This window comes from Leucoraja erinacea, chromosome 36 (assembly GCF_028641065.1).
Source record: "Leucoraja erinacea ecotype New England chromosome 36, Leri_hhj_1, whole genome shotgun sequence".
Lineage (NCBI taxonomy): Eukaryota > Metazoa > Chordata > Chondrichthyes > Rajiformes > Rajidae > Leucoraja > Leucoraja erinaceus.
Window position 1 is genome coordinate 9,128,970 of NC_073412.1, and position 23,105 is coordinate 9,152,074.

At 47.4% G+C, this 23,105-nt stretch overlaps 1 protein-coding gene across 1 annotated transcript; it reads left to right on the forward strand.

Annotated features, from left to right (window-relative positions):
* The first annotated feature begins 8,137 nt into the window (after positions 1 to 8,137).
* On the forward strand, positions 8,138 to 13,413 carry ch25hl1.1 (cholesterol 25-hydroxylase like 1, tandem duplicate 1). Its single transcript, XM_055662620.1, has one exon. The coding sequence runs from the start codon at positions 8,138 to 8,140 to the stop codon at positions 8,945 to 8,947; it is 810 nt and encodes a 269-aa protein (XP_055518595.1). The 3' UTR covers positions 8,948 to 13,413.
* The last annotated feature ends 9,692 nt before the right edge of the window (positions 13,414 to 23,105 follow it).

The following is a 23,105-nucleotide window of genomic DNA, read 5'->3' on the forward strand; positions in this document are numbered from 1 at the left end:
GGGTCCAGTTGCTTGTAACCTGGGCCTGCACGTCTCCCCCTCCCCCCACTGCTCCTGCCCTACTCCGCACCTTGGCTCTGTCTCACCACGTTGCCTCGGGATTGGGACCGGCTGCAGCCTTCCTCCAAATCTCCGCCTTTTTTCCCACTCTGCCCCCGCTCGCTCGCATCCCGGGAGAGGATCAGGGGCTGCCCAAGCGTTGGCGGAGGGAGGCCTCAGCGCGGCTCGCTGCCAACAGTTCCCCAAGCGGACACATCGGCAACAGGGAGTTTTTCCCCCCCCCATCTCTCTTCCTACTTCCTACATTCTAACCTGGGCCCCAATATTCCAGTGAGCAAAGAACTGCAGATGCTGGCTTACAGGAAAAGTGCTGGTGTAACTCAGCGGGTCGGGCAGCATCTCTGGAGAGAAGGAATCGGTTTTCTTGCCTCTGGGGGGGGAAAGGGGCGGCTGACGATTTGGGTTGGGACCCTTTCTTCAGACTGGCCAGACAGAAACGTCACTCATCCTTTTTGTCCAGAGTCCATCCCCGACCAGCTGAGTTACGGCAGGAACTCTGTGTCTATGTTGCAGTGGCCTCCTGGAGTGAGCTGAAGATAGTCCTGTTTCCTGTTCATTAACACTGACAGCACCGTTTCCAGAGTCCACTCCCCACTCCCCCTGTCCATGGTGACAAGGGGCAGCGTCTTCCTGGAGCTGTGGAGGTGACAAACCTGCCCGAGAGGTGAAGGAGTCTGAGGGCTTAAAATACAGGCTCTTGTTCCTCACTGCCTCACTGCCGCCCAACCAGCCCTGAATGTCCAGTGTAGAAATAATGAATTACAGACACTGGTTACAAAGGAGTGTTGGAGTAACTCAGCGGGTCAGGCATCATCCCCGGATGATGTTCGGGTTGGGCCCCTTCTTCAGACTGACAATGGGCCACCTATCCATGCTCTCCAGAGATGCTGCCTGACCTGCTGAGTTACACCAGCACTTTGTGCCCTTCAACATGTCCATTGCTGTCTCCCTCTGGTTGTGTGCTCTCTTGATCCTCCCCTCCTCCTCCTCTTCCCTTATTCGTGTTCTTCAATCTCCGCCCGTTACGATCGGCCGCTGGCTGGTTAGCAAAAGGGAAACTTAGTAAAGAGTTAAACCTGCCCTTGGTGAAGTGCGCACTGTGTGTTGGTGCGGGTGTGTGTTGGTGCGGGCAGGCAGCTGGGCAGTGAGATGGCCAGCACCCACGGTGAGGACTTGATGCTTCTCTTCTGCGTTGGGGTCTAACTCCACACACACACACACACACACACACACACTCTCGATCCGATGAGGTTTTCCATGTTATCACTTTTGTAACGAGAGTGCCTTTGGGTGTTCATCCCCATCACCTCCACCAGCTGGATACACCGCCCACCCGCGGCTCGGCAGTGTGTGTGTGTGTGTGTGACTCTCTGTGCCCGAGTGACCTGACCCCACTCGCCAACCAAGGCATTCACCCAGTCTGGTCCCAGAACAGTCACTTTACTTGCTGGCACTGTCCTCCCAGAGTAGTCTTGCTACGTTTATACACCTGGGTTAGTTTGACACAAGCTGCCGTAGGGAGGTAGACCTGACGCAGGTCAGGAATGCTGGCACTGCCATGATCCGCGGCACCAATAGGGATTTGCCCGTGTCCACCATCATTGGACTGGTCTCTGGGCGAGCTGCACACCGCCCCATGTCCTCACCCACTCACCCACTCCCAGCAACACTGAGACGCGCGGGGCAGTCACATGCAGTATTTTGTTGGCATAATTAACTTTAATCTGGTCATATTTCTGATTTTTGGTGCAAAATTATAACTGAAATGGTTAATATGAACTGGCAAGATATTTTAAAAATGAAAAAAATATACATTTGCATGTGTGTAGAGTTGACAGTATTTTAAAATAAACTTTAGTTTTGTCAGTTTTGAGATGTTTGTCTTCCTGTAGCTGACGTGAAAGACTCTTTTTATTTTGCTCATAACATCCTTGGCCTGTTTGTGAATTAGCAAAGCTATCTATGGTCATTGATAGACTCGAACTAAGTAGGCGTCTGAAAACGGCTGTAAACCTGCCACCATCTGTGTTACCGGTCGATCAGGTCTGACAATGCTGGGCAGAAATGCACATTAACTACTTCACATTAACAACTTCAGTTCAGTTTATCGTCACGTGCACTAGAGAGAGACACAGGTACAATGGGAATCTTGCAGCAACAACACAGCACACAGAGGCATTGAAACATCGAAAATAGGTGCAGGATTAGGCCATTTGCCCCTTCAAGCCAGCACCGCCATTCAATATGATCATGGCTGATCATCCAAAATCAGAAGCCCATTCCTGCTTTTTTCCCCCATATCCCTCAATTCCTTTCGCCCTCAGAGCCTAATCTAAAGTTTAAGAAGGAACTGCAGATGTTGGAAAATCGAAGGTAGACAAAAATACTGGTCGACCCGAAACGTTGCCTATTTCCTTCGCTCCATAGATGCTGCCTCACCCGCTGAGTTTCTCCAACATTTTTGCCTCCCTTCAGTTTTCCAACATCTGCAGTTCCTCCTTAAACATTATAATCATGTATTGTTTGTCTGCTGACTGGTAAGCACGCAACAAAAGTTTCTCACTGTACCTCGGTACACGTGACAATAAACTGAACTGATAGGATGGTTCAGTTGCCTAATAACAGCTGGGAAGAATCTGTCCATGAATCTGGAGGTGTGCGTTTTCACACTTCTGTACCTCTTATCTAATTACACATATTTCAAATAAATTATAAATACATTACATGCAAAATGGAAATAAATTACACGCAAAGTGTTCACAATTATACGTACATTACACAGAAATTCTCTCAGAACTTGTATCTTCTGAAGAGTCCACCAGGGACTATACTGAATGATATGATACTGAAACACAGAAAATAGGTGGAGGAGTAGGCCATTCGGCCCTTCGGCCCTTCGAGCCAGCACCACCATTCAATATGATCATGGCAGATCATCCAGGCAGGAAACATGTTCCCGATGTTGGGGGAGTCCAGAACCAGGGGCCACAGTTTAAGAATAAGGAGTAAGCCATTTCGAACGGAGATGAGGAAACACTTTTTCTCACAGAGAGTGGCGAGTCTGTGGAATTCTCTGCCTCAGAGGGCGGTGGAGGCCGGTTCTCTGGATGCTTTCAAGAGAGAGCTAGATAGGGCTCTTAAAAATAGCGGAGTCGGGGGATATGGGGAGAAGGCAGGAACGGGGTACTGATTGGAGATGATCAGCCATGATCACATTGAATGGTGGTGCTGGTTCAAAGGGCCAAATGGCCTACTCCTGCATCTATTGTCTTGTCTACTGGAAGTTGGACAATTTTTACATTTATCAGGCCAATTAACCTACTGACCTGCTGAGTATTTGCAGAATTTTTTTTTCAAAAATGGTTTTTGAGAATTCAGATTGAGAATAGTGAGAATATACTAACTGTTCATTTCCAAGTCTTGAAGATAAATGTCTAATCGCTGTGGAATTAGAGGAGTGATCATTGTCACATGAAATGGTTTGGAACCAAGACTGTGATTGTTTCAAAGGACAAAAGGCTCTAGTGTGTTCGCTGGGGAATTAGCGCTGGGACTTTGCACCCAACTAGAGAACAAATAGCAAGTGCGTGAGATGCTAACAACACGGTACAGTTCTGGTCTCTGAGCAACAGGGTGTGGTGGCGTTAGACAGAGCAGGAGAAGTGTGTCAGCATGTTACCTGGAAGAGAGGGCTGACTTTTAGTTTAGTGATACAGCGTGGAAACAGGCCCTTCGGCCCACCGAGCCTGCGCCAACCACTCATCCCCACACATTAACACTATCCTGCACACACCAGGGACAATTTTACACTTATAATAAGCCAATTAACCTAAAAAAGCGTGGGAGGAAACCAGAGCACCCGGAGAAAGCCCACGCATGTCACAGGGAAAAAACGTGCAAACTCCGTACAGACAGCACCCGTGGTCAGGATCGAACCCGGGTCCCTGGCACTGTAAGGCAACAACTCCACCACTGTGCCACCGTGCCGATATCTATGCTTTTAAGAAGAGGTCGGATGGATTGGGTTATTCTTACTGGAGTGTGGGAGGCTGGGGAATGATCTTTTAAAGGTTTATACAATTATCAGAGATTAGTTTAACCTGGTGTCATGTTCGGCATAGATATTGTGGGCCGAAGGGGCTGTCCCTGTGCTGTACACTCTATGTTCCATTATGGGCGGCACGGTGGGGTTGCTGCCTCACAGCGCCAGAGACCCGGGTTCAATCCTGACTGCGGGCACTGTCTGTGTGGAGTTTGTACGTTCTTCCCGCGGGTTTTCTCCAGGAACTCCGGTTTCCTCCCACACTTCAAAGACGTACAGGTAAATTGTCTCGGTATAAATGTAAATTATCCCTAATGTGTGTAGGATAGTTTAGTGTAGAGATACAGCACGGAGACAAACAGGCCCTTCGGCCCACCGAGTCCGTACTGACCAGCATTGCCCACACATTAACACTATCCCACACACACACACACACACACACACACACACACACACACACGGGACAATTTTTCATTTTAGGATACCAAGATAGAGCGGGGATCGCTGGTCGGCACGGACTCGGTGGGCCGAAGGGCCTGTTTCCATACTGTATCTCTAAACTAAACTAAAATCAACTCCTACCTCGACAAAAACCTGGACCCACTGCAGTTCGCGTACCGCCACAACAGATCAATGGTGGATGCGATCTCGCTGGCTCTCCACTCCGCACTGGACCACTTGGACAACAAAAACTCATATGTCAGGCTGTTATTCATTGATTACAGCTTGGCATTTAACACAATCATCCCCTCCAAGCTGGTTACCAAACTCGCAGAACTGGGTCTCTGCGCATCCCTCTGCAACTGGATCCTCGACTTCCTCATCCACAGACCACAGTCTGTTCGTATTGGTGGAAATGTGTCAGCCTCGATAACAATCAGCACGGGAGCAGCTCAAGGCTGCGTGCTCAGCCCCCTGCTGTACTCACTCTATACCCATGACTGCGTAGCGAACCACAGTGCGAACTCCATCATCAAGTTCGCTGACGACACCACTATTGTGGGGCGTATCACTGATGGGGATGAGTCAGAATACAGAAGAGAGATCGAGCAACTGTCCATATGGTGCCAGCGCAATAACCTGGCCCTCAACACCAGCAAAACCAAGGAACTGATTGTGGACTTTGGAAGGAGTAGGAGGGGGACCCACAGCCCTCGTTTATATCAACGGGCCGATGGTTGAAAGGGTCAAGAACTTCAAATTCCTGGGCGTGCACATCTCTGAAGATCTTTCCTGGTCCGAGAACACTAACGCAATTATCAAAAAAGCTCATCAGCGCCTCTACTTCCTGAGAAGATTACGGAGAGTCGGATTGTCAAGGAAGACTCTCTCTAACTTCTACAGGTGCACAGTCGAGAGCATGCTGACCGGTTGCATCGTGGCTTGGTTCGGCAATTTGAGCGCCCTGGAGAGGAAAAGACTACAAAAAGTAGTAAACACTGCCCAGTCCATCATCGGCTCTGACCTTCCTTCCATCAAGGGGATCTATCGCAGTCGCTGTCTCAAAAAGGCTGGCAGTATCATCAAAGACCCACACACCATCCTGGCCACACACTCATCTCCCTGCTACCTTCAGGTAGAAGGTACAGGAGCCTGAAGACTGCAACAACCAGGTTCAGGAATAGCTACTTCCCCACAGCCATCAGGCTATTAAACCTGGCTCGGACAAAACTGATTATTAATAACCACTTTCTGCTATTTGCACTTTACCAGTTTATTTATTCATGTGTGTGTATATTTATATCATGGTATATGAACACATTTATCTGTTTTGTAGTAAATGCCTATTATTTACTGTGTGCTGAAGCAAAGCAAGAATTTCATTGTCCTATACAGGGACACATGACAATAAACTCACGAACTTGAAATGAGGGAAATAGGGTTGAGAGTCCTTTCTCCCAGCTTAGAGGAGTTTAAAACTAGAGGGCACAGGTTTAAGATGCGAGGAGATCAGAGGGCCAGGTTATCTGGTATGAGCTGACAGGGACGGTTCATAAGTTCATATGCACTTGGAGCAGAACTCGGCCATTCAGCCCATCAAGTCTACCCTGCCATTCAATCATGGCTGATCTATCCCTTCTAACCCCATTCTCCTGCCTTCTCCCCATAACCTCTGACACCCATACTAATCAATAATCTATTAATCTCAGTTTAAAATATATCCACTGACTTGGCCTCCACAGCCTTCTGTGGCAAATAATTCCACAGATTCCCCACCCTCTGACTAAAGACATTTCTCATCTCCTTCATAAAAGGACTTGCTTTAATTTTGAGACTATAACCTCTCGTCTTAGACTCTCCCACAAGTGGAAAATCCTCTCCACGTCCACTCTATCCAAGCCTTTCTGTACGTTTCAATGAGGTCCCCCCTCATTCTTCTAAACTCCAGCGAGTAGGGATAGACCCAGGGCCGACAAATGCTCATCATATGTTAACCCATTCATTCCTGAGATCATTCTTGTAAACCTCCTCTGGACCCTCTCCAGAGCCAGCACATCCTTCCTCAGATATGATGGCCAAAATTGCTCATAATATTCCAAATGCGGTCTTACCAGTGCCTTATAGAGCCTCAACCCCTTTCTCCTGCCTTCTCCCTGTAACCCCTGACACCCGCACTAATCAAGCACCTCCGCTTTAAATACCCAATGTCTTGGCCTCCACATCTGTCTGTGGCAATAGATTCCACAGATTTGGAGAAAGAAAATCCTCATCGTCTGTTTTCTGCAGGTACGTGTTTTTATTCTGAGGCTGTGCCCTCTGGTCCTAGACTCTCCCACTAGTGGAAACATCCTTATAGAGCCACAGATAAGAGAAGCAGACATAACGACAACGTTTAAAACACGTGTGCACAGGAAAGACTGCGGATTGTGGAGAACGTGCAAACTCCGTACAGACAGCACCTGTAGTCGGGATCGAACCCGGGTCCCTGGCGCTGTGAGGCAGCGACTCTACCGCTGCGCCACCGTGACCATTCACCATGAACAGTGTCCACTCGACCAGCGGGCAGACAGAAGGCGGCCCGTTACTGCTCCCAAGATCCCAACTTTCAGCGGATTCTTGTTTAGTTTAGAGATAGATACAGCGTGGAAACACCGAGTCCGCGCCGACCAGCGGCCACCCGGACACCAGCACCAAAGACCTTACAGCGGAGCTCTGCTCTAAGATCTTTGACCAGTACTATCCCACACACCACACTCCAGGGACAATTACAGAAGCCAATTAACCTACAAACTTGCATTCTTTGAAATGTGGCAGAACGTATATTGAGTTGTGTTCCGTAGAAGCTGATAGGTTGGGTTAGGGTTAGTTTTATATATATATATAACTTTTTTAAAGTGCAAAATCAGCAGATATAGATAGATTATATATATCTATATCTGTATAGAACTGCAGATGCTGGTTTAAACCGAATTAATATATATATATATACTCTAACCAGCATCTGCAAGTTCCTTCCTACAATATATAGTTTTTTTTTAAGTGCAAAATCAAAAATAATGCCCCGAGTCTACGTAATTTGGAGCCTATCAGGAGGTTGAAGTGACCTATCTAAGCCTCTGGTAGACAAAAATGCTGGAGAAACTCAGCGGGACAGGCAGCATCTCTGGGGCGAAGGAAATAAGCAACGTTTCGTATCTCATAGTTTTATAACTTCAGTCTGAAGAAGGGTCTCGACCCGAAACGTCAGCTCATTCCTTCTCTCCAAAGATGCTGCCTGTCCCGCTGACTTACTCCAGCTTTTTGTGTCTTCGGTGTAAACCAGCATCTGCAGTTCCTTCCTAAACATTATAAACTTCATATCAGGTTGTGACTGTGTGGATTCTACTGAACACAGCAGCCAGTGGCGTTAGTTACAGCGCCGCTTGCAGAGGCATCAGGCGGCAGGGATCAGGCGATTTAATCCGGGATGAGATGTGACCACCCGCTCCGTATTGTGTGCGTGTGTGTGTGTGTGGGGGTCGGGGAGGGGGTATAAAGCAGCCCGGGGCCCGGGGGAGGTGGAGCAGGGGACGGCCCGGGGACCAGGTGACCGGGATGGGCCACAACTCCACGCTGAGCCCGCCAGCCCTGCAGCCCTTGTGGGATCACGTCCTCCTGCAGCAGCGCTGGGCTGTGCAGAGCCCCGTGTTCCCCGTCCTCCTCTCCCTGTCTGGCTACCTCGCCTTCTGTCTGCCCTTCGCCGCCGCCGACCTGCTGGGGCCTCGACTGCCCGGCTTGCCCCGGTGGAAGATGCAGCGCTGGCGGCCGGGACCTCGCCCCATGGCCCGGTGCTTGGGCCGAGCCCTCTCCAACCACCTCCTCTTCGTGCTGCCGGCCGTGGGGCTGAAGGGCTGGTGGTGGGACCCTTCGGCCCATCCGCCCGCTGCTGCCCCCACCCTCTGCCAGCTGCTGGCCGGCGTCCTGAGCTGCCTGCTGGTGTTTGACCTGCAATACTACATCTGGCATGTGGTCCACCACTGGGACCCGCGGCTGTACCGGGCTGTACACGCCACCCACCACCGCTACGCTGCCCCGTTCTCCTGGGCAACACAACAACTCGGGCCCTGGGAGCTCCTGACCGTCGGCTTTTGGAGCAGCACCACCCCGCTCCTCCTGAAGGTCCACCCGCTGACCACCTGGGTCTTCATGGTCTCCAGCGTCTGGCTCTCGGTGGAAGACCACATCGGCTACGACCTCCCCTGGGGTCTCCACCGGCTGGTGCCCGGGGGGCTGGTGGGAGGGTCCCCGGCCCACGACCTCCACCACCGGGACCCCAACACTAACTTTGCCCCCTTCTTCACCCACCTGGACCGGGCATTCGGCACCGCCTACAGCCACCAGGCACAAGGCAGCCTCCAGTGGTGATGAGAGCGAAGGAGGTGATGTTGCTGTTGCTGTTGCTGTGGCTGGGTGTAGTCTGGACCAGATGATAGACTCAAGATGCTGCCTGACAACGAGGTTGAGCTTGTGCAGATATCAATGAAGCATTTTCCCCAACTCGCTGCCCCTTCTTGTCCAAAACAGTCACTGGAGGATCTTCAGCGGGTCGGGCAGCATCTGTGGAGGGAATGGACGGATGATGTTTCGGGTCAGACTCGCTTCTTGCCCTTTGGTGGATGAGGGGACTCGGCCTCTCTGGATCCATTGAGGAGGAGCCGTGGACGCTTCTACAGATGGGCTAGTAGGCGACAGAAGGAGGGAATGGAGGTGGAGGTGGTGCCTGATGCTTGGCCTCAAGGTTCTCAATAGCATCCTGAAGGCATCTTCTACCCCCGACCCACTGTGCTGTGGACCAGAGGTTCCCAACAGTGGCGCAGCGCCAGAGACCCGGGTTCGATCCTGACTACAGGTGCTGACTATACGGAGTTTGCACGTTCTCCCCGTGACCTGCGTGGGTTTTCTCCGGGTGCTCCGGTTTCCTCCCACACTCCAAAGACGTGCGGGTTTTTGTAGGTTAATTGGCGTTGGTAAAATTGTAAATCCTGGTCAGCACGGACTCGGCGGGCCGAAGGGCCTGTTTCCTCGCTGTATCTCTAAACTAAACTAAACCGAAAAGTGAAACATGATAATGGACGGACAACATGAAATTCAAAATAGAAAATCCTGCTTGATTAAACTTGTTGAATTGGGAAAACCGTGAATCTAATTTATCTTGATTTTCAAACGTCATTTGATAACATGGATAGGACAGGTTTGGAGGGATATGGACCAAACGCAGGCAGGTGGGACTAGTGTAGCTGGGACATGTTGGCCGGTGTGGGCAAGTTGGGCTGAAGGGCCAGTTTCCACACTGCATCACTCTATGGTAAAATAACCTGTAATACATTAGCGATAAGGATCACAGAAGGTGGAGTAGAACTCAAAGTGCTAGAGCAATTCAGCAGGTCAGGCAGCATCTGGGGAGGCAATGGATCAGAGAAGCCATCCCGTCTACCAAGGATCAACATTCATACTTGCCACATCATCACTCAACTGGATCCTGGTCATCTCACCTATGTGTAGGAAGGAACTGCAGATGCTGGATTAACTCAGCGGGACAGGCAGCATCTCTGGAGAGAAGGAATGAGTGACGTCTCGGGTTGAGACCCTTCTTCTGTCTGAGAAATGATCACCCATTACTTCTCTCTAGAAATGCTGCCGGTCCCATTGAGTTACTCCAGCATTTTGTGTCTACCCCTTATGTTAATATATATTTTAACCTTTGTTTAAAGTAGACTCTTTAAATGTATGTGGCTTGGTTGCGTTCGAATGACTTAAAGTTCAAATTATTCAATTCAATATTAAATTTAAAACTATTTTAAAGATTTACATACCATTAACTATTCATAATTGCTGTGTTTCATATTGTGTTTGCTGCTCGTTTATCCAAATAGGGAACTAATCTCTCCCTCTCTCCCTTCTATTCATGTCTTGCTTGTAGAAAACTTTCCAAATATAAGATTTATACAACGTGTTGTGTGCTGGTTCTCACATCTGACTTATCAAACTCTTTGGAAGCACAAATGGTGGTGGGTGTATGGAACAAGCTGCCAGAGGAGGTAGTCACCTCCTATCCCAATGCTGGGACAGCTGGGACTATCCCAACAGTTAGACAGGTACATGGATAGGACAGGTTTGGAGGGATATGGACCAAACGCAGGTAGGCGGGACATGTTGGCCGGTGTGAGCAGGTTGGGCCGAAGGGCCTGTTTCCACACTGTATCACTCTATGACACAGGCTTTTCTGAAGAGCTCCCAGGAAGTTTAAGCCTGGTGGGAATGCTGTGTACAATCACTGGAACCACATCTGGAGGGCAGGCAGATGTTGGGAATTTGGGATCGTTGCCAGAAGCACCTTCATCGCCAGTGAGTACAATCACAAGAGGAATCGAATATAGGAGCAAAGAGGTCCTTCTGCAGTTGTACAGGGCCCTAGTGAGACCACACCTGGAATATTGTGTGCAGTTTTGGTCCCCTAATTTGAGGAAGGACATTCTTGCTATTGAGGGAGTGCAGCGTAGGTTTACAAGGTTAATTCCCGGGATGGCGGGACTGTCATGTGTTGAGAGAATGGAGCAGCTGGGCTTGTACACTCTGGAGTTTAGGATGAGAGGAGATCTTATTGAAGCATATAAGATTATTAAGGGTCTCGACACGCTAGAGGCAGGAAACATGTTCCCGATGTTTGGGGGAGTCCAGAATTAGGGGCTATAGTTTAAGAATAAGGAGTAAGCCATTTAGAACGGAGACGAGGAAACACTTTTTCTCACAGAGAAATCCTCTGCCTCAGAGGACGGTGGAGGCCGGTTCTCTGGATGCTTTTAAGAGAGAACTAGATAGGGCTCTTAAAAATAGCGGAGTCAGAGGATATGGAGAGAAGGCAGGAACGGGGTACTGATTGGGGATGATCAGCCACGATCACATTGAATGGCGGTGCTGGCTCGAAGGGCCGAATGGCCTACTCCTGCACCTATTGTCTATTGTCTACTTTTGACGCCAATAAAATATCACATAGAAACCAGCTCCCCTGCTTGCAACTTCAAACAGAACAGCCTCTGGAGTGATAAGTTTCTCTGGTACAAAAGCAAGAGTTGATTTGAATTGAGTTTGAGTTTTTAGTTTACCTCAAATCTTCTTTTTGTGTCACAGTTCCTGTTAGACGGTCTTTGTTCTTGAAAGGTAGATTGGGTTGGGAGAGGATATTAGATTCTTTACTCACAATGCAGGAAGGAATCTCAGGTTTGTAAACTCTCCCCCCGCTGTGTTCAGACACTACTTCACCTGACCACAGTCTCCCTGGTCCATTAAAGGTAATCAAAGTGCTGGATGTGAATGTCCAGATATGTCACCACCTCCGCTCACCTTCATCACCCCTACAGTCAAAAGGTCAAATGGAAAACCAATGCACAATGAGTGACTTGCGAGACTACAGTGTGGAAACAGGCCCTTCGGCCCATCGAGTCCACCCCGACCAGCGATCACCCCATACAATAGCACTATGATACACACTAGGGACAATTTACAATTTTACCGACGCCAATGAACCTATAAACCTGCACGTCTTTGGAGTGTGGGTGGAAACCGGAGCACCCGGAGAAAACCCACGCAGTCGCGGTGAGAGCGTTCAATCTCCGTACAGACAACACCAGCAGTCAGGATCGAACCGGGCCACTGCCGCTGTAAGGCAGCAACTCAACCGCTGTGCCACTACTCCTGAGAAGTGAATTAATCCAGGATATTATGCTTGTGGCCACATTTGGAGTTGGCATCGAAACAAGTGCACATACAAATGTTGGTTGTGGTACAGGGTTAGTTTATTTGCTTTCATTCCCAGAGCTCTGTAACTACCCCAAGCAGATCAGCAGAAGGTTTGGAGAGGTTATCAAAGTGGGATATCTTTACTGGAGCATTAGAAATAGCTTTTCACCAGGTCTTCTCCCAGAGGAGGATATTAAGACATAAATTATAATAACTGGTGACAGGGTTGGTGCACGGATGACTAACAATTATAATCACGTGGAGATTTGCCCCTCAATTCAACACTGGGAAGGTGTGGGGATGGGGGAGAAAAGTCAACCAGTATTTGTGCATCAGGGGTTATGGGGAGAAGGCAGGAGAATGGGATTAGGAGGGAGAGATAGATCAGCCATGATTGAATGGCGGAGTAGTTGATGGGCCGAATGGCCTAATTCTGCTCCTATCACTCATGACCGTTGAAAGGTCTTTGCAAGATCAGTTCCAAGGATGAATGGGAAGCACGGTGGCGCAACAATAGAGTTGCTGCCTAGAAGCCCTGTCCCACTGTACGAGTTCATTCCAAGAGCTCTCCCGTTTTTCAAAAATCAAACTCGGGGTAAGCACGTAGAATGTACGTAGCGGGTACGTCAGAGCTCGGGGACGTCTCTTAGCGGCTCATAACGCTAACGGCAGGTACTCGGGAAGACTCGCTAACGGCAGGTAAGCTCGGGAAGACTCGTGAAGATTTTTCAACAGGTTGAAAAATGTCCACGAGAGCCCCGGGTACCGACGAGTGGCCATTACCGTAAATCTCCGAGTTCGAATCAGGGGAAACTTGGGAGAACTCTTGGAATGAACTCGTACCGTGGACCCGGGTTCGATCCTGACTATGGGTGCAGTCTATACAGAGTTTGTATGTGCTCCCTGTGACCACGTGAGTTTCCTCCGGGCGCTCCGGTTTCCTCCCACAATCCTACGACGTGCAGGTTTGTAGATAAATTGGCTTCCGTGAAAAAAATTATAACTAGCCCCCCAGTGTGTAAGGTAGTACGGGGTGATCGCTGGCCAGCACAGACTCGGTGGGTCGAAGGGCCTTATACTGCACTGGAACTGCTTTATCCCCTCTGCTTGTCCACCTTCGGGCCAATTAAACTGTGCATGTGAAAGTGTTTGGAGTGTGGTTAACACAGACTAGTGTTCCCAGCTACTATCGGCTTGCAAATAAAATCCTTCTGTTTGGGAAGGGAATTGCAAGGGGTGGGGGCTGGGGTTGGGGGATGCTTAAAAATTATAAATTGGGCTTTCTGTCCATTTTGCAGGCTAGATTTTCAGTGCCAAGAACATCTCCCACGATGCCAGTGATAGGCAGGTGTTTAAATCATTTTTTACCGATCTCCCCGCACCCCCCATCCTCAATCCAATCCAATGTCACTTTGATACAAACAGCAACTTGCAAGCCAATGCCAGCTGTCTTATAAATCAAGGTAAAACTAATGAGACATAAAACATTGACACATTTAGTCGCGACACCTAGATCCAGTTTATTAGCTCCATCTCTCTGTCAGCAGAGGCAGGTGTTGAGCAATAATTGGCCCAGCACCTACATGGGGAGAGACAGCAGATGTCAAAATCAGACTGCAACGAGTCTCTGAAATAAGTGCAGTCGTGTGGACACTGTGTCTCAGCTGGGACTGGTTGCCGGGTGAAACCTCCAGTCAATCAGCCTCTGCCCTGGGCTATCCAATACCACCTGCTCTGTGGGAAGTTGACCACTTCTTTTGATCTTAGTTTAGAGATGCAGCATGGAAACAGGCAGGCCCTCCACGCCAACAATCTATCACCCGTTCACACCAGCTTTGCCCATTACAGCAACAGTGGACTGAAGAAGGGCCTCGACCCATCAACGTCACCCCATTCCTTCTCTCCAGAGATGCTGCCTGCCCCACTGAGTTACCTACCCCAGCTTTTTGTGTCTAGCTGCCTAATGAAGTTAATTCCTCACTTCTCCAGCAAAAAAAACTACAATTGTTGATCGAGAGATACGACGTCAAAACAGGCCCTTCGGCCCAACAAGTCTACACTGACCGCCGATCACCTGTTCGCACTAGATAGCTAAGGTATCCCACTTCCACCTCCACTCCCTCCACACTGGGGGGTAATTTAGAGGCCAATTGGCTGACAAACCTGCACGTCTTTGCGATGTGGGAGGAAACCGGACCACCCGGAGGAAAGCCGCGCCGCAGGTAGAACATGCAAGCTCCGCAAAGACAGCACCCGAGGTCAGGATCGAACCCGGGGGCTCTGGAGCTGAGGTACTGGCTCCCAGTTGCGCCCTGATCTTGATCTGCAGTTTCAAACTTCATTCTAGGATAATCCTAGAATCACTGCACAGTGACATCTTGGCGACTGACCGAATAAGGCCGCATTGAGGGGTGTTGCAGGAAGGCAGTGGAGATGATCTATGACATTTCTATGTCAGGTTCGATGCCCACTCTGCTCAGTTTATGCATATAATTTATATGCAACTATCTGCATTCTTTGATGCATATTATTGTAGGTAGAGCAGCGAGTGGTACAGTTGCTGCCTCACAGCGCCAGACACACGGGTTCGATCCTAACTACGGGTGCTGTCTGTGCAGAGTTTATGCATTTCCATTGTGACCGAGTGGGTTTCCTCCTGGTTTCCTCCCGCACTCCAGAGAGGTACACGCCAATTTGATTTGGTGAATTGTACAATTGCCCCGCCATAGATGCTGCCTGACCCATAGAGTCACGAGTACGTGCAGCTTAAGAGAAGTGGTGATCGCCAGTCTGGCACGGACTTGGACATCATGTTCGGACATTGTGGATAGAAGGGGCTGTTCCTTTAGACATTAGCGACACAGCGCAGAAACATCCCCAATGACCAGCGATCCCTGTATACGAGAACTATCCTACACACAAGGGACGACTTTCAATTTAACAGAAGCCATTTAACCTACAAACCTGTACTTCTTTGGAGCGTGGGAGGAAACCGGAGCACCCGGAGAAAACCCACACGGTTACAGGCGGCAACTCTACCGCTGCGCCACCGTGCTGCTTAGCTGTACAGATCCCCAGCTCTGGCAATGATGGTGTCTGAATCAGATTGTTGTTATTTCTATAGGCAGCACCACAAAGCTGCTCCATGCAGTGACTTGCCTCTGTCAAGATCAAACCAAATTTACTTGTGGTTAGGATCAAAACAAATTGTGTCGTGTGAAAGGCAAGCCACGGGGAATAACTGAACCATCGACAGGCTTGTGTACACCTACAAAACATTTTAAATAATTCCTATTTTTAATATAGTTTTGCTGCTGTTTAGATGTTCTATGGTATAACACTATATCTACAAACGGTGACCACATCACAACCACTTGAAAATCACACACAGCTTTGAACTGCGTCAAGGTCTACACAACGGATCTGGTGTGATCTCGGGGGATTTTCCCGAATCTGCTTACAGGCAAATCCTCACAGTCTGGGACAAAACTACTTCTCAGGGCTCTGCCGATTCCCCAGGCAAGTGGTAAGGAAGGTTTAGGATTCACTGAAACAATTAATTTGTTTTGCACAGATCAATATTACTGCCTTTTCACTTCATCAAGCTTGGCTTGAAATCAGCCCCAACCAATATCACCGCCTATATCGGAGTTGACAAAAATGTTTAAGAAGGAACTGCAGATGCTGGAAAATCGAAGGTAGACAAAAATGCTGGAGAAACTCAGCGGGTGAGGCAGCATCTATGGAGCGAATGAAATAGGCAACGTTTCGGGTCGAGACCCTTCTTCAGACCGTCTATATCTCTAATTTTCACTGACTCTCAGTCTGGTGAAGGTCTCGACCCGAAACATCACCTCTTTCTTGTCTCCAGGGATGCTGAGTGGCTCCAGCTTTTTGAGTCAATCTTCGCTTCAAAGACCAGGTTGAGTTTAGTGGCCATGGGCACCTCCCCCAAGCAAAATGTGCTGAACTTGTACAACCCTGACTGGTATTCCTATTTAGATTAAACTCAGGCGGGGGCTGGGGGTGGCATGTGTAAGACATTAGCGCAATGACTATGAGCTTTCTCATCTTGGGGTTAGGGTGTGTTTAGCGGGCATAGATTGGAATAAAGTTGGAAATTTTATTCAACTGTTCCTTGTGCCCAATAGAGGGGACTCAGGGCTGACACCAGCTGTAAAAATAGTGCAGGGGACCATATTATTTTCTTTAGGGTGAAGTTGTCAATGTAGATCATGGAACACTAAGCTCGGAAGATTTTGTTATCAGAGTTTGGCCGTTTAACTTGGTTATGAGCTGCATTAATAAAGCAGCACAATTTTGCATATCTGCTAAACTATCAGGACTATTTCAAGCTGGTGACTCACCAAATCCAAAATAGATCCTTAGAAGCAGAGGAATTGAATGCACTGAGGTCTGTGCTGGGCAGGTGTGCTATTAATCTGTGTGGGAAGGAACTGCAGATGCTGGTTTTAACCAAAGATTGACACAAAAATGCTGGAGTAACTCAACGGGGGACAAGCAGCATCTCATGGAGAGAAGGAATAGGTGACGTTTTGGGTCGAGACCCTTCTTTCGACTGAGTCAGGGGAAAGTGAAACGAGATATAGACCAGGGGTTCCCAACCTTGTTCGTCCCGTTTACCCCAGGCAACTTTAATAGCACATAACAATGTTATTTCACTTATTTAAGAACTAGTGATGAATAGATACTGGAACCAAACACAGTCAGTGAGAAAAAATATGTACAGATCCAGAATCAACAAATTTGCCCCTTGGGGTAAATTTACCCCAGGTTGGGAACCCTTGATATACACGGTGATGATGTAGAGAGATATAGAACAAATGAATGAAAGATATGCATAGCCGTCTATATCTCTCAGTATCAAGAAGGGTCTTGACCAGAAAACATCACCAATTCCTTTTCTCCAGAGATGCTGTCTGACCTGCTGAGTTACTCCAGCATTTTGTGTGCTATTAATCTGTTTGGCTGTAAAAGCTGAGGACGAAGAGCTGGTTAGGTTACAAAAATAGAAAAATAGGTGCAGGAACAGGCCATTCAATATGATCATAGCTGAACATCTAAAATCAGTACCCAATTTCCGCTTCCCCCCCATATCCCTTGATTCCTTTAGCCCTATGAGCTAAATCTAACTCCCTCTTGAAAAAATCCAGTGAATTGGTCTCCACTGCCTTCTGTGGCAGAGAATTGCACAGATTCACAACTCTCTGGGTGAAAATTGTTTTCCTCATCTCAGTCCTAAATGGCCTACAACTTATTCTTAAACTGTGACCCCTGGTTCTGGCCTCACCCAGCATGGGGAATATTTTTCCTGCATCTAGCCTGTCGAATCCTTTACGAATTTTATATGTTTCTTTAAGATCCCCTCCCATCCTTCTAAATTCCAGTGAATACAAGCCCAGTCCATCCATTCTTTCATCACATGTCAGTCCCGCCATCCCGGAAATTAACCTGGTGAAACTACACTGCACTCCCTCAATAGCAATAATGTCCTTCCTCAAATTAGGAGATCAAAATTACACACAATACTCCAGATGTGGTTTCGCCAGGGCCCTGTACAACTGCAGTAGGACCACCTTGCTCCTAAACTCAAATCCTCTCGCAATGAAGTCCAACATGCCATTAGCTTTCTTCACCGCCTGCTGTACCTGCATGCTGACTTTCAGCGACTGATGTACAAGCACACCTAGGTCTCGTTGCATCTCCCTTTTTCCTAACCTGACACCATTCAGATAATAATCTGACTTCCTGTTTTTGCCACCAAAGCGGATAATCTCACATTTATCCACATTATACTGCATCTGCCATGTATCTGCCCACTCACCCAACTTATCCAAGTCACCCTGCAGCCTCATAGCATCCTCCTCGCAGCTCACACTGCCACCCAGCTTTGTGTCATCTGCAAACTTGGAGATGTCACATCTAATTCCCTCGTCTAAATCGTTAATATTGTAAATAACTGGGGTCCCAGCACCGAGCCTTGCGGCACCCCACAAGTCAGTGTATCTGTTTGCAACAATTTAGATTGGAAGAATCTGGGTAAAACCATGTACATTTTGCCTGGCAGGAGGTAACATTTTGACCAGTAAACAAAGAAAAATAAATTTAAAGCACTTGGTCTTCTTTCTTAGCTTACTCTAGAAATCAGTTTATGTACAATGTATCTCTAGAAGCAACATTACACAAAGTGCTGGAGGAAACTCAGCAGGCCAGGCAGCATCTGTGGAGGGAAATAGAGCGGCGATGTATTTGGGATCAGGACCCTTCTTTAGGTGATTGTTACTCCAGCATTGTGTGTCCCTCCACCGATACTGCCTGACCCACTGAGTTCCTCCAGCACTTGGTGTTTTGTTCAAGATTCCAGTATCTGCACTTCCTTGCGTGTCCAAGTAACATTATCTGTGTTTCAGATACAGGTGCCTCAACAGCGGAATTAAGAATATCAATTATAAACAGAGAACAAGTTATTGCAGAAATCAGTGGCAAATCATTAAAGGATCAACTTGTCATTGAGACCCTTCAAAATGAACTGCAAGAATGACAGAGAATTATAGATTTTAGTTTAGTTTAGAGATACAGTGCGGAAACAGGCCCTTCATCCACCGGTATTGCACCGACCAGCGATCCCCGCACATTAACACTGTCCTACACACACTAGGGACAATTTTTTATATTAATACCAAGCCAATTACAAACCCGTATGTCTTTAAAGTGTAGGAGGGAACCGAAGATCTCGGAGAAACCCCACGCGGTCACGGGGAGAACGTACAGTTTGCAGACAGCACCCGTAGTCGGGTTCGAACCCAGGTGTCGGGCGCTGCAAGCGCTGTAAGGCAGCAACTCTACCGCTGCGCCACCGTGCAGCTAGTGATGGAATAATCCTATCAAGACCAGTAATTGAGCCCTTGTGTGTACACAATCTAGAAGGTGCATATCAGGAAAATAAAATAAATATATTGCAGATAGAAAAGATATTTGAGTGAGAAAGTCAGAGGGAAAAAAATACAGTCAATCATTCATTTAAAAAAACATCTTTCAATGGTTGCATTTCATACACTGTACACACCCAAAAACTGTGGGCTCACTCTTGATAGCTCATCGTGTAAATACAGAACAAACAGCAGAGGAGACAACGCAGTTACAAAAGAATGCAAACCAAAAATAAATACTTAAGTTTTTTTTGTGATTATCAGTCTTGAACTTGATGAATTTTATTGAGAAATTCGGGCTCAGGTGGCGACCCTGAGCTATAGTACAACATCAAAGAGAGTAAAAACACAGCTTTTACTCACACGATCCAGAATACAACCAGAGATAAAGGGAGTCCCATTAATAGTTAACGCTGGTCCACCGAGTTTGTTGAGTAATTGCTTTCCCATCCAAGCAACCAGGTCGCACTCACTGGCTTTGGTTGTGTCAGACAAAATGGAACCTAGTCCTGACTAAGTAATCATTGAGGGGGAGGAATGTTGGCGAGGGTGGTGCAGCAGAGAGAAGATGAAGGCTGGACTCAAGGTACATGGATTTGTAATGCATTATTGCATCAAAACAGCTGTAGCTTGTGGTCGACTCAGGGCAAGTTTGGAATGAACTTTCTTCCTAAAATGACCTGATATTAAAGGCTGCACTCTAATTCTAAATGCCGACTGTTGTACAATCATATTCAAGTTTGTGTTCTTACAGCACTGATGGAAGGACAGTGCCATGCAACCACATTTCAAAGGTCATCTGATGGGGGGCTTCTTTGGACCTCTGAACAACCATCAAACTAAAACTCAACCCTGGCAAGCCCCATGCCTTTGCTACAGTGAAACCCGCAGCCATTAACACACTGACACTAACAAAAAAAGGCAGAGACAATAATCGAGATGGATCTGAAAGCTACTCAGTAGACGGTGTCGATCCAACCATTTAAGAGAGAATTGCCAATGCTTTCTTGCTGGCCATCAATTTCATGGCATCTTCCATTTCCAGACCATGACATTTTTGAAAGAATTCACTGATCTACATCTTCCTAAAGGTAGTTTAGAAGTTGTTCTAACATTATTTACTTTTATAGAATTCACCAGGAAACATTAAGACCTCGGGAAGTCAAATACAGTCGCCCAAGTTGGTACTGTACCTTGTGAATCATAAACCAATCTAGAAGTTGCTGGGAGAGTAGGAACATTTGAAAAGGGGGACATCATAATATTTCAGATGTAAAGATAGCACATAAAGCAGATAAACATTTTCAACAAATCTTCTTGTTTAAATAACATTTGAATGAAAATGGTAAGACTAAAGAAAAGGTATGTTGATCGAGTAACAAAAAAGTGGTAAAATTACATTGCTGGCAATGAGCACAAGAATCTCTATTATTTTTTATTCTTATAATGCTGTTTCCTGAATAGCCTAGGGCTTAAATCTGTCTGTAATGCAGGGGAGGTTGCTATGGCACCTCGTATTCTAGCCATACTAACAAGTGTTATGAAAGAACATCCAGAAGCCAATCTGCAGATCACCTTGCAGAGGTTATAAAGAAAATCTCTCTGCTAATTTAGGGCGTTACATGCCAATGATATATCAGGGACTGTGAAGACTTCCAGCCCTTCGTAGTCTTTAGGAAGGAACTGCAGATGCTGGTTTAAACCAAAGATAGACACAAAATGCTGGAGTAACTTGGCGGTTCAGGCAGCATCGCTGTAGAAGGAATAGGTGACGTTTTGTGTCTCGACCATTCCTTCAGTCCAGGGATGCTGCCTGCCCAGCCGAGTTACTCCAGCATTTTGCGTCTACCCTGAGTAGTGTTTCCAGGATGCCCGTTATGTAGCCTCCCTATACAGTTCTAAGAGTGGAATGTGTGCATCAATTTATATCAGTCGAACAAGTTCAATGCCAAGTACGTCTCCTTCATGTCGTTGGGGGCTGCGTCTATTATTGTTCCCTTATGATTTCGCTTCTTCCCCTATTTCCCCACCAGTTGTACAGCGCAAAAAAAAAGATTAATTAAATGTATAAATGCCGTGGGTGCAAGATGCCCAGAACATAAACTAAAAGTAGGGTCTACTACACCTCTTACTCCAACGCTGTATTTTGGCTGAAAAGAAAAATTGTATTAACAATGGTTTGAATTAAGCAATATAAATAAAACTACACAGGAGACAATTTTATTGAAATAAATGTTGCTCTAACAAAATTCAAGTTATGCAATTCTGAATTAAAGAGTAGTTTGTTCCCATTTAGTAAACAGAATGGTATGGAGATGGTTGCACTAAGAAGCTAACCTGGCAGCCTGGCAGAATCTGTGGATAATTCAGATGGGAACTGTCCATACCAGAGCAGTCTGTGCAGTGCAAACTCTCGGCTGGAACTAGCTGCTCATTGTTTGTTGATTCTCCAACTCGGAAAGAGGGAGAGATGCTTGGCGTATGTGTTACTGGCCAGGGAAACGGACTGCACGTGTGAACCGTTGAGTTCAGAACACAGTGACCCTGGTCTCTCTACAAAACTGTATTTCATTTCCCCCACTGCCCACACTTTTCAATTCTAATTACTTTCCAACAATCAATTACAGCAGCGTTGCTCCACACATCTGGTAACCAGCAACTTTTTTTCAGTTCAAAAGAGCAGAATATTCAACAGGTAAGTGTTAACATTGCATGATGACTCCACACACGGACATTCAAATAGTTACACACCTCTTGAGAATGTTACTCGAGATCGCTTCCTTCCAGACCCTGAGCACAGTGCTGCGCTTCAGTCTGCTAAATCTAAACTCCAGGGCAAATTAAAGAGTGCGTATGGCAACACAAGATGACCAAAGCCAGCCTTTTCTTCCTATGCTGCGGAATGTATGGCTTGCTGTTGCATCCTACTTACAACAGGAGGTTGCAGGGCTAAAGCGTTGAGCAGCCTTGGGACATGCACCCAGATGGAGAAAACTGTGTCAGTCGAGAATTTCAATTCCAGCGTGGTGCAAAGCGTGCTTTTATCCCAGGTCGACATAAATATTTCTCCCGACAATTCACAAATGCAGAATTGCAAGCAAAGACCGATGGGTGTCTGACCTACAGATCTTTCTCCAGGGCGCTCCATACCTTGGTGTGTTCATTTGGATTTCTCAACTGCGCTGGGCCCCAAAGTCCAAAAGTGATATTGCATCATTTCAACCGCAGGGGGGGAAATAAGAGCTTTAGGATGCTACGGCTAATAATGATAACATGGTACACTGCAATGAACCACATACTTATGGGCAGGACTATCCCGAACTTCATCTTGATGAGCTCACTGCATTTTGGAAGTGCTTTGGTTGTGTTCACATCGCTAAAGAAACTACGGAATTGTACGCAGCTCAAGTCCCTTGTGTGGCATGGTTAATCTCCGAAAACTGTGCCAAGGCCTAGCGGTCAGGCTTCACGTTCTGGCAACGTCACAACGCTCAATCTGCATCAGTGCGATGCGTCGGCTTAATGGGCTTTTTTTTTTTTGTTTTTTAAACCCCCCTTGTAAAACAAGAGGACCGTTTTCCGGCCAATGGTCAGTTTCCGCACGTACGCCTGCAGAACGCCCGAGGCTTGGCCAGCCTTGCGGCAGGGCGGTACGGGGGTGGTGAGTAAAGCCACAGGCACTTTGCGGCTTCCTGAGGATACAGCTGCCTTAAGCAAAAAAAAAAGAAAAGTCCCCCGCAGTCACTGACCAGCAGGTGCGGGGTCATGCTTAAGAATCTAATTTCAGAGTAGACCAGAGGGTAAGTCCTCTGTTTAACAATCCCCCCCCCCCCTCC